The sequence below is a fragment of the Polypterus senegalus genome, chromosome 14, assembly GCF_016835505.1.
Source record: "Polypterus senegalus isolate Bchr_013 chromosome 14, ASM1683550v1, whole genome shotgun sequence".
In the NCBI taxonomy this organism is placed as follows: Eukaryota; Metazoa; Chordata; class Cladistia; order Polypteriformes; family Polypteridae; genus Polypterus; species Polypterus senegalus.
The window spans coordinates 96,457,823-96,470,434 of record NC_053167.1 but is presented as its reverse complement, the minus strand read 5'-3'; the positions used below and the strand labels follow the sequence as shown (position 1 = coordinate 96,470,434).

At 37.7% G+C, this 12,612-nt stretch overlaps 1 protein-coding gene across 1 annotated transcript in view; it reads right to left on the bottom strand.

Moving 5' to 3' along the window:
* The window catches only part of ak5 (adenylate kinase 5), a 517,659-nt gene that overhangs the window by 234,475 nt on the left and 270,572 nt on the right, over nucleotides 1-12,612 (bottom strand). Inside the window, exon 8 of the mRNA XM_039734419.1 lies at nucleotides 6,416-6,492. Coding sequence (XP_039590353.1) covers nucleotides 6,416-6,492 — 77 coding nt within the window. The remainder of the gene's footprint in view (nucleotides 1-6,415; nucleotides 6,493-12,612) is intronic.

The following is a 12,612-nucleotide window of genomic DNA, read 5'->3' as shown; positions in this document are numbered from 1 at the left end:
CCTGAGGACCGGAGGTCCGTATATTTCCTAGTATTAAATAAATAAAGAAACACAAAGGTGTAATGATTAATGGGTGCCAAACATTGTGACACTTAGAGCCACGAGAAGATGCTCTGACAGAATAGCATCAGAAATGTCAAAGTGTTCTGTTGAGCACATAATTGCCCTCTAGATGGGATATAAAAACCAGTCCATGACACTGTCACTTAGAGTTGAGAGGTCACTTGGGGCAAGTGCTCATCTGGTAGTGAGGCAGTGCCTACTACAGAAGGGCCAAGGGGGAAAAGTGGCAAATGTAAGGGAACATCTGGTGCTTCAGACACTGTGTTTGTGGTTAACAAGTGGCTGAGCAACCCCATCAAGTAGATGGAGACTCGGATTAGAAATATCCAGAACGTTTGAGGCACTGATGGTTTACTTCTATAGTTCAAATTCTCCTAATAGTTTATTCTTTACTTGTGTGTTTTTGGTCAATAAACATTCAATGTACACAAAGGCTACACTGGCTAATAATAGTAAAAAACATGTTGGAAATTTTTGTCAAAAGATTACAATCATAGTGGGATATATGGTACTTCTATTGCCATTATCATTATACAATAAAGAAGTACTTATGGTAGCATCAAAGCCAGCTGAATTATTAAAGATATCATAGTGAGAGAATCCAGAATACTGTGAAGGTCTGTACACAGTTACAGCTTTCAAAAGAAAACAGACGTCATATTGCTGTGAAATGGGAGGTGCGGTCCAAGCAGTGCTTAATATTTGGGCCTTGTACAGGCAGTGCTGCTTGAATATGCAACAAAGTCTGCTTTGAAGCATGCAAACAAACATCATTCAAAGGTCACGTTCCTGTCGACTTCATGCTCATAATGTCGCTGGTGAGTGTAGACTGGTCCAATAGGCTGTAACGGGACATCAGAGGATACCAGCTTACATAATCAGATCAGGCCACATTTGCAGAATGGCATTATAATTTATTTATGCCATATAGTTTGAGAGATGAAATCTTCACAGATGAAGAGCTTGGTGCATCTCAAACGTTGACTGTATTCTGTTTGGATCCTTTATGACAAGAATCTGTCTTAGTTTGGTCAAAAAACATTATGCTTTCTCAATTCAATTCAGAGATGGCTAATATCAAATTATCTCCAAATGCATGCCTTAAGTTATCTTTAGCTGATGTCCAGCTCTGACATACAGTACATATTAGACTTTTTTTTTTATTAATTAAACTCTGTATCTGGGCATCACCAGATGTTCAGTGTCAGCAGAACTCAGAGGAGGTAGGGAGCTAGTGACCTAATTATTTATTTTGTTCAGTGCCCTTAGCTGCTTGTTAGTGACAGGCATGGAGGCAATCAGGAGCCAAGAGATGGCACCTGCTACTGTGCCTGTTACCGTGAGAGAAAGAGGAATGACTTTTTAAGAATTTATGACAGAGCGCAAAACAATGCAAAGGGAGCATGCAGAGGCTTTAAACTCAGACAGGCACTCGGCACGACTCACATTTATATTGGTATTTAAGACCCCAGGTGGGTGTTAGTTAAACAGTGTTATTCTCCCCCACCCAAGCCAAATCTTGAGAGAGAGCAAGATAAGGAAAGCCAGGCTTGTAAGCCATATTTTAGAGTTTTAGTTTCTGTCTCATTTAACTGGTGAATCTGTTCGTTTTCCCAGGGAAAATCTCTTGCTTATTTTCTGGCATACCTCCAGAAGCACAAGAAATAAAATATAAAAACCATAAACTAAAGACTTAACATATGCTTTGTAAAGCGAGTATTTGTTTGTTTTAAATATATTTCTTTTTTTTTTAAAGCAATTCAAGAGACTTTGGACATATATTTTCTGGGTGTTCAGTGCTTGAGAGTTCCAAGGCACGGAAATCCTAAACAATTCCAAAAACGATCACTAGTGGGGGAAATCTCATCATAAACCCCAGCTAACATCACAGAACACAACACAGAATCTTTATCAGTAAAAGATTTATTTTCAAAAACAGCGACGCTCGACAGTGAAGCTCCAAAGAGCACTAGAGTCACAGCAGGGAATGACTGCAAAGGCAAACAAGTCCCAAATGTAAATCCAGAAAACAAAATAAAAATTTAGAAATACAAAAATTCATTCAAAAGTGCATTCAAACAGACCAACAGGAACTGTGGGAAGCCCTCTGTCTTTATAGGGTTGAGGGCAGTCCCAGGTGGTGATGGGCAGGTGGTCCCTACTTTTGAGGAACCACCCCTAAACTCAAGACACATAACAAAGACTTAGAGTCAAAATCATAAACAAAGAATAAAACAAATAATAAACAGAATTAACATTACCATAAATAAAACAAGAATTTGAACTTCATTTTAGGAGGGGTGAATTCTATTTGGAAAATAACACTGAGGGAGAATGTTGCTGTAGAAGATATGGGGGGGTTCTCAAAAATTTACAACATTGTTAAAAGAAATTTCTTATAAAACTTAAAGCAACTCCCTGTCATTCACCTTCAAAATAATGTCCTTGAGATGTAATACACTTGTCCCAGTACTTCTCCCCTTTATGCACCATGTCTACAGCCACTGGCGATTTTTATTAGATTTCTAACATGGTAGCAAATCTTCTTCACTTCAGTCTCAATTTTATGACTGGGAACAAAAAGAGCGAGATCTGGCGAATATAATGATACTGGCAACACGGTATGTGTCGGGTGTGCTGTCATGGTGTAAAATGCAGTTTTGGGTGGGCCAGTACACCAGACATTTTTTTGTCTAATGATTTCCCGTAGATGCCTCAGCAGTTCAGTGACATGTCATTGATTAACACCCAGTTCACAAGGAACAAACTCCTTATGAACAAGTCTATTAATATTGAAAAATGTTATCATCATCAACTCTTCAAAACCTGTCATGGAGGATTGGAAAAAAAATTGCCGAAGTTATTTGCATGATTGTAGAATAAACAGTAGAAATACTGCACTCGATCAGCTCAGCACAATGCCACTCAGCGGACTGATTCACCAGACTTGCAGGAACACGATAACTAGAGTCATATTCGGTAAATGATAGATAGATAGATAGATAGATAGATAGATAGATAGATAGATAGTTGATAGATAGATAGATAGATACTTTATTAATCCCAAGGGGAAATTCACAAATGCACCCTATTCCTGTGGTATTGACTGATTGCAGGGATTTTAGGGTCCCCCCTCGTACATGACCTACTTATTTTTTCTGACTTGTTACTCATTTAATACATGTCATTAATTCATCTATTTTCGAAACCACTGAATCCAGGTTAATGTATTAACCTCATCAAATCAAATCTTGGTGAAGCACTATTTATATTGCCAGTACTGTTTTGTAATGACACACTGCTCCTCATTGCCTACCAAAGACACACACTTCTTGTATGACACTGGCAGGCAGAACTGTTTTATGCTGCAAATTAAGAAGAGAGGGGGTTTAGTATAAAAAGTGCAAGTGTTCTTTAAAGGTGTTCTTAAAAACATTTACAAACTATTAGTATCAGTACACATCAGTATAGTGCTTAAGGAGCCACAGTGACTACGTGTTTGTTTTGAGTGTCAGGTGCCATTTCCTTAAAGCTCAAAGAAACATTTTTTTAATTAAATGTGCACTTTCTTTTTAATACGATATTATTCAAACTGCCCACATATCAGTTAGAGAATCTTAACCAAGTAAGTGGAGGTGAGCTGACAAGTTGTACCTTGAAGCATGTAAAGAAGACAGAGACAACTGTCAATGTTTCACTCACCCACTGAGCCTCATGTTGAGTTAATTCATTTGAAAAGTGAGGAGTTAGAACTAAAAAGAAGTATTCACTAAATCTTAGATTTCATATTCTACTTAATTTTCAATATTAATTTGTAAGGCCATTCCAACATTAGTGTAGACTACTATAAATTACGTACTTGGCTGACTGTAACACTGTTAAATCTCTTTTGTTTCTGTGCCAGTATTTCAAATGACGGCCCAATATTTATAAAACAATAGCTATAAATGGCGCTCCGGTTTCCTCCCACAGTCCAAAGACATGCAGGTTAGGTGGATTGGCAATTCTAAATTGGCCCTAGTGTGTGCTTGGTGTGTTTGTGTGTGTCCTGCGGTGGGTTGGCACCCTGCCCGGGATTGGTTCCTGCCTTGTGCCCTGTGTTGGCTGGGATTGGCTCCAGCAGACCTCCGTGACCCTGTGTTCGAATTCAACAGGTTGGAAAATGGATGGATGGAATAACTATAAATTGGAACATTGCCTTTTCTTTGTTATTTGAGTCAGCTGTCTTTAGAGGAAGGACAAGCCCAATCAAATACAGCACATTATATAAATCTGGTTAAAGTCTTTATCAGTCACCCCCAGAACACTACATTGAAGCACTCCATTAAGATTAATCTCAGGGGGAATTTTCAGAATGCTGTTCTCATGTAAACTTAAGTAACTTTAGTCAGTGACCCAGCTACCCTTTTTTACAATTACATTGTTATTTTTTCTCATGTTTTATTTTATTTTTACCATTAACCCTTCTAATTCTTGATTTTGTCAAGCAACACAATTTTAAAATTCACCATATTTCGTTACAATGGGTATTCTTTCTATGTGTATGACTATGGAGCTATTGGGTTTTGGTGGTCATTTGACTTAAAGGACTACACCTTCCTCAAAGTAAAGACCTTTTGTTTTATTTTGATGGCAATTTCTTTTTGAGGCATTTGGCTCTCATTCGTTTTGACTACATACATTGTGTTTTCCTGTTAATGTACAGTACGTGCTGATTTCTTAGATTTCTGTGTGTCAACTCCAGCTACTGTACATCCTCATGTTCTTTCTGTTATGATTATCTGTCACACTCAGGTTGTAAAAAAACAATTATTAGGCTATATTTTAATTAAGAACAAAAGGTGGATGCTACACATTGGTGGTAATAGAAGTGGTTTCCCAATGTCTATGTAAAGTGCTTTGAGTAGGCTAGAAAGTGCTATGTAAATGTAACTAATTATTAATTGTTAAGAATCAAAACAGCCATAACAATTGCTGCCAATAGGCTATCCTCCAAAGAACCCACTTTATTAAAATTCAATTTCCTTTTAACCAATAATGTCTAGAAGATTCAATGTGGCCATATTTTCTGCACCGTTGTCCTTTATGTCAAGCTGTACTTGTATATACAATTAATCCTTTCTTGTTGATATGTAAGTACAATTTTACATTTCTAGGATCTTTGAGATCTACAGTAGACAAGCCTTTGCAGTGAACATACATAGATATCCGCACTTTTGAAAATCAGATTTTTTTTTTTACAAAAATTTGTTTTACTATGAAAGAAGAGATCAGTTCAGACTAGTAAAGTGTATGAACGACTTTGGGACAAGTGAAGACTGTTTGAGAGATGACTCAAAAACACAAGCAGACTTTTTAGAGTTATCATTTAAGCTTATTTACACCGTAATCTCCATGCCTATTGTGTTCTACACTACTGAGGACTACGTGCTCTTGAAAGGCTGGACCTCTCAGGCAGCATTCGAGTTTTCTCTTTAAAATGGACAACCCAGTTTAATTCCTCAGAGTTAGGACCGTGTGTTACTATCTCTCATGTCTGCAGGAAACCACTGACCTCCTGCCAGTCTCGACTTCCTTCTCCAACATAGTTGCAAATTTGCCTAGTGCTTCTATGAGTTACTAGCAAGTGGCCTAGGGGTCTGCTGTTAAATTTCTAAAAGCTTCATATGACTTCACTCTCTGCTAAATTCAGGTGTATCTGCAGTGCAATCCAGAGCAGAAACTGTGGAGTTAAAATGCAGTCTTTCCAACTCAGGAGGAAAACCTCTCAAGACACTCAGATAACATCTTAGGAACTGACACGTACCAATATCTTATTGTGGTGAAGACATCCTGATCTAAAATGCTGAAATTAGTAATTACAGAAAGCCCCACTGATCCACTTTAATGGTCACTGATGATCGCAACATAAAAATACCAAATAAATACACCAATACCGTTATTAGGTAAACATTGCTTTTCTTAAGTTGTTTACTTTGAAATAGAACACAGTGTGCAATGCAATGCAATCCCAAGCTTGGTTTTTCTGATTTATCTGCTTTGGTGCTACTAAATGATAAGATATACAGAACTAATAATCAGGTATAATACAGAAAAATACATTGCAGGCAAAAAAGTTACCTAATGGTTGTTTTGGGAAAACTATGGTATCAAAGCACAGATAATGATGGTCTGCAGTCAGTATTTATCCAAGGCACATGAATTTCAATAAGGGTTAAGTGCTGAAGTCTGCAAATTGGTGTCATACTGACATTGGCTGCTTATAGGAAAGACAAAATGTAATGGAAATTATATAAATGGATGATGAGTGCCTACGGGGAAGAGGACAGAAATCAGCTCAGGATATCATTACCTGCTCTTCAGAATCGGAGCCAATATCTGCTGAATCAGCGGAATCTACAAGCAGACTCAGGTCAAGATCACTGGGTCCTGGAATGAGAGTTGAAATTCAAATTAATGACCAGTCATGCACAATTATGGAATCAGAATATTTTTTTTTTTCAGGAAAATAAAAGGATAAAAGAAAGTCCTGACAGTCCAGAAATCTCATTTTTTCCCCCAGTACATACTGTTTGTAATGGGATATCTCATAGGAAACAGTGGCACGTGACAGAGAATGTTTCCAGAAGGCTATTGTAAACAATAAGGAGTGGGAATTACAGAGGCAGTGGAGATGCAAATCAGCCTGCCTGTGCGAAAACAAAGCCATTTCTAGCAGGGAAAAATAAAGGAAAAGAGACCTACGGTTGGGAGCAACTGAGTCATGATTTAGGTGTTATTAAATGTACAGAAAAAACACTTTATTTAATGCCCCTTTGATTTAATATTAAAAGGGTTAAATATTTTAAGAATATAGTTTTGTTATTCACGTGCTGCCATTTTGAATTTGCAGACAATACCATTTCATGGCTAGGAGAATAACGACCAACGTTTGCTAGTTCATAACATCATTACCATCATTGCAGTCATTAGATCATGGCATCCAAGATTTTGGATACTGTCCAGAATTCTTTGTAGTGTAGTTAGTAAATCTTTGGGGTTTTAGGATTTTCACATAGGTTTTTATCCAATATTTTTAGTTTATACATTTTGCTCTGACATTTTGAATTTTGACTTTCCATTGATATTGCTAATGACAATGCACAATGATTTTCCTGTCTTGATTTCCTGGCCTGTGTTCCTTTCATTTCTACCTTTTTTCAGTATTGGTTCAATACCTAAAAGGTAGCTGACCCAGCAGGTAGAAGATATGTCTGAATTTCTGACAGAGAGTATGAGAGAAAGAGTGAGAGAGAGAAGAAGGTCAATGTAATGGATAAGAAGGTCAATGTAATGACTCAGAGCAGGAGAACCAAAAGTCAAGCCGATCGGCCATTAAGTTTAAATCGCTAACCAAAGACTGAGATACCAAAAACCAGAGCAGAGTTCAAAAGTCAAGAAGTTTATTACCAGCCGAAGAATCACACACTAACACAGGAGGAGGAGGAAGTGGAGAAGGTGGAAGAGTTTGGGAGAGTGCACTGATACAGTGTGCTGCCGCACCCACCAATCGACGAACCACCTCAGGATTCCAAATTAGGACCCAACTGCAGTCGTGCAATGGGAGACACCTCAGCACCACACTAGTTTGAATGGAGTGGAACAGTGTGAGGTTTTTTACAGTGAATGGAGCGCCAATCCAGCCACCACCCCCCAAGTTTTCCCTGCAAGTTTGAGGACCTGCTTGCAGGGCACTAACACAGGGATCATCCTCAAATTCAGATGAGAACATGGCTGCCAGCTCCAATATTTAAACCTCTCATATTAACAGTGTCAGATTTTGTAAACTTTGTGAACAAGCCTCCAGCAACAGAGAGCCACCTCTCAGCAACAGGGCTCCATGACCTATAGATAGGTGTATTCTTTACTTAAAAGAGTTCAGGGGAACCCACAAAAAAGTGATTTGAGGGTACTACAATACCTCTTGGCTGAAAGAGAGAAGCTCACAGCTCTTACACAAGAGAACTTGAACTTGTTGTAGAGATAGAGACCTATAAACTTAAAAGGTCAGGAACTTCAAGGAAATCCTAAGGTATATAAAACCTTAATGAAGGAGGAAGGAACTATACAATGCATACAATTAAATGAAGAACATTCAAAACAAGTTAACAGTAAAGTAAAAAAGTAAAAAAAAATCTAAATAATACAGAATTTCAAAATAAAAAATGAATTTCAAAACTAACAAAGCTAAAAACTAAATAAACCAAAAGAGCAAACCAAAAATTCACAGACCAAAACAAAGAACCTGAGAACGACGACAAAATTCAAAAACTAGAAAAGCTAAACAAGAATGATCAAAAGACCAATAAAACCCACAAAAGGCACAGGGATGGAAGGGAAGCACAACATTGAGAGTTACACATAACTAATATCTCAGCAAAGAGCTGTGGAAAACAGGTGATTTATACAGGACTTTCAGGTTACTAAACATATAATTATAGGGAGAGGCATCTGAGCAAAATTAGGAATAATTAAAAAACATGAACAGAGAACCAGCAAAAAGCATGGGAGAATTATATAGTTCATAAAAATGAAAAACACTACAAAACAGACAATTTCAAGATGTTGTCCTTTTAAGACTGTAAATGATACCAGGAAGTCAGTCATTTGGCTATGGCAATCCTTTAAATGCCCTGAAACTTAAACCTTTTAAGGCCACATGGCATTTATTTTGGAAGTGTGGATTGAATGTCCTTTCACTATTTAATGTTACCTCCTACCACTCAGTAGTAGGAAAAAAAGATTCAGTTAATAAAAAAACTTATTGTACACTATATTTGGAGATGTCACAAGGTAACAAAGCAGATTAGTGCCCAGGAAACTATTTAAATTTTACATTACTTGTAGCACATACCAGGTCCTGTTTCTGAAATTAAAAATGTGAAGATACATGAAAATGGCACTGCAGAACCACATTAAGTTAATTTTCTGCATCAGGTTTGGCTAAAGTATTCAGGCAGTATGGTTTAGTGAATAAAGCACTGGGCTGTCAAACCCAGGACTTTCAGTTTTACTTCCAGGAATGGCAGCTTCAGGGCTTAAGAAGGACCAGAATATGAAATAATAATATTAACAGGTAGCAAAGGTCAAAGCCAGAAAGATAAACTACTGCTGATAAATGTTGGAGTTAAAAGGAGTTGCTTTAAATAAATCACGAATCACACTTAAAAGTGTTTTCTTTGAGCATCCTCAATCTTGGATGCTGATTAGCATTCAGTGCTGGCTGATCTAAAACCACACCCCTAGCATTTATGCTCTGCATCATAGCAACCAGGTCAAAGTTAAACAAAATGGTGGTACAAATAAAGTGAACCAAAGACACCAAATGTCACAAAACAAAACATACAATTAGATTTTCTACTTTTGAAAGACACGAAATATACTAAAAGATTGCACAGCAGAAATGTATACAAAGCAGAATACATTTTTAACACTGCCTGAATTGTGACACCAGTTCAGTCCTTATTTGTGTCTCACTGTCACATCCTGAACCTGCCTCTGCTACAAGTGTGAAAAGCATACAGAAATGTTTGCACAATAGCTCAATATTTGCAAAGATCCTTATGGACTTGGGATGGTGCTCATTATAGAAAGGCATCCTTCTTCTGTCATAGAAAAAATATTTTACTTTGCTAAAACAATATTTGGCTAATTAATCGAGTAAATTACAGTACAGTTACATGAACTTGTCTGGCTGACACCTTTATGCAAGACGACTTACAACATTTATGATACAATTGGTTCCATTTCTTTTGGTTTTCCAATTGGAGAATAGGCAGGTCATGTGACTTGTTCAGGGTCACACAGTTGGGCACCTCCCACTCCAACTTTCCTGCCTGAGCAGAAGAGACTCCTTTTAAAGCCACAGCTGGAAATAATTACAGCAAGTCAGAAGCATATCAAGGAACCACTTCTGGATCAGTCAGAGTTTCAGGATGGCAAACTTGGGGCTCTCTGCCAGTAGCTTACTCCACTGGCTCTTAAGGACCATTACAGGGCAGCTTGTCAAGTCTATATATCCCATGTTTCTCTGGGGTAGCCCAAACCAGAACAATGCTGGATATTCAGTATGTTGCCACCCAGTGTACTGTGGGAACATATTGCAATAGGAGGTAGTATCCTACTGTCTCTCCTTTGCTCTAGTTACTCATCTAGTTGAAGTTATCACCAATCATGGTAACAGGGACACCAGTCTATCCAGAAACTCCTTGAAAACATAGATTGTGTGTATAAAGTGTTGCTCACTTCCATGTGTGTGGCCTTCTGCCCTGAAAGGAAACTGCTTAAGAATCTAACTTTTCACACGTGGTGAGGTGGTCAGACCCCGTGAGTTTGAATCCTTTACCCAGCCTTTGTCTGAGTGGAGTCTGCACATTCTTCCTGTCTGTGTGGGTTTTCCTTTGGGTAAGCTTGTTTTAATCCTACAAGCGATCTGTATTATGGTTAGTTGATAATTCTAAAGTGGCTGGCTGTGTGCTCCAGGATTGTTTTTTGCCTTGCACCCAGGTCTTTCCAGGATAAGTATGGTTGTCCTGAATAAAATTATTTGGGAGGGGAGTTGGCTTAACGGCACCAGCTTTAGGTCACAATTGCACATACTATATAGCACATCCCATTGCCTAAAATGATGGCCCCTGCCTACTAAGAGATTACAAACACATAGACGTCCTAGAAATAAATTGAATGTAAATGGAAATGTGTTATAAGAAGGTGTTTAATTTCAATGTCAGTTTAAAGAGAGTTTTCACTAAAGGCTTTCTCACCATTTTATTAAGATTACAGTGATGGGAAATATTTTGTATGTATGGGCTAATAACAAGTTTCTGATTAGTTGCTTGATGTGTCCTAGGAGATACACTGGCTTTTATATTATCTTAAATTGTAGCTTTCCTTTAGGGACATGGAGCTTCACAAATGCATGAATACTCGTATCTTGATTGCCATTCAGAGTTTGCTTGCACTCATCAACACAGATATTAATCTTTGCAGCACTGATTGGCCAACATCTCCCAAAAGCAAAAAATTAAGCAATGTTTAAAGTAGCAATATGCTATATAAGACTAACAGTCAGTGCAATGACAGCAAAACTAATAAAGAAGGCACCTAGAAAATGCCATGCATAGTTTTATTGATTTTCCGTTCCTTCATTTATTTGAGCTCTGCAGTGAAGCAGAACCGGAGTGCCAGCATGTTTTGTGTTTGTTCTGCTACAGGTTTAAGAATCTGCACTTCTTTGTAAGTGCTGAATGTAAAGATATGAGACACAAGAGAACAATATAAAGTACATTTTGATAAGTGTAGGCCATTTACTCCACTTTACTCCTTAATTCCTGTGTACCTAAAGAAATCAAAATAATAATTTCAAAGGTGTTACCTTTTACTGCCTTACTAGTTAAATTCTTGCATTTGTGCGCAACTACAGTACATGACTATCTAGGTTACTTGTAATCTTACCTAATCCATGTTTGTGGTGGGGGCCTGGAAATTATAAATACCAAAAGGAACCAGTCCTGGATAGGACACCATTCCTTCACAGGGCCCACTTGCACACACTAGGCCAGCTTACAGTCATCAATGAGCCTAGGTCAAGTGTCTTTGGGATGTAGAACAAAAGTAGAGCATCTGGTGAATAACAGACACTGTCAATGGAAGAGCGTACAAACTTCACACAGACAGTGTCCAGGTGAAGACTTAAGCCCAGCCAAATCCTTCAAAGTAATGTAAATGGTAAATTTACCTTAGTTTTTGCTTGGTTTTGAATTTAAATGTGATTCAGTTTTAATATAAAAAATGGAAGATTCTGTTCAGCCCTCTGTATTGTTTTTATTGTGGGTTCCAATAACTCAGCGACACGTTGTTTGGAAAAGAGGAAGTCTTTACTTGAACAGTCGTAGACATTTACAACACCTTCTGCAAAACACCCATTCCTACAACCACTTCCTGAATATAAATTAATTAAGACATCACTATTAGCTCTCAAGTTCACAATTCAACATCAACTATCTTTGCACCCTCCATTAGTTAAAAGTAATGGAGTGTTCTTAATGTTAGCTTTGTGTGACAACAGTATAGCTCTTAGATTGGAGTTAGACAGCTAGAGAGAAATGTGACGTGTTGGACAGATCGGCGTTAAGGCCATATAGTTTTCTTACCGTTATGTACTCAGGTCAAATGTAGATCCAGATAACAGATAGAAACCTTAAGAGAAGTAACCTAGAAACTTAACCTAGACCAGAGGATTCCCTTTTGCCTGTGTATTTTCAACCTTTTTCTTTATTTTTGTGTAAACTGTTTGCTTTCAATTTCACTAAAATCTCTCTAAATCTCTAAAAATCTTGGAAGGAGACAAGACGTGATTTTCTCAGAGAGACACTTATACGTCCCATGAGAAAGAGATTTAACCACACCCTGGGCCGGAAATAAAAGGACAAAGAGTAGATGACAAAGTAGAACATTGTAAAGAATTCAAAAATGTTTGTGCGATACACATGCAGAGCAGGTTAGAGATAA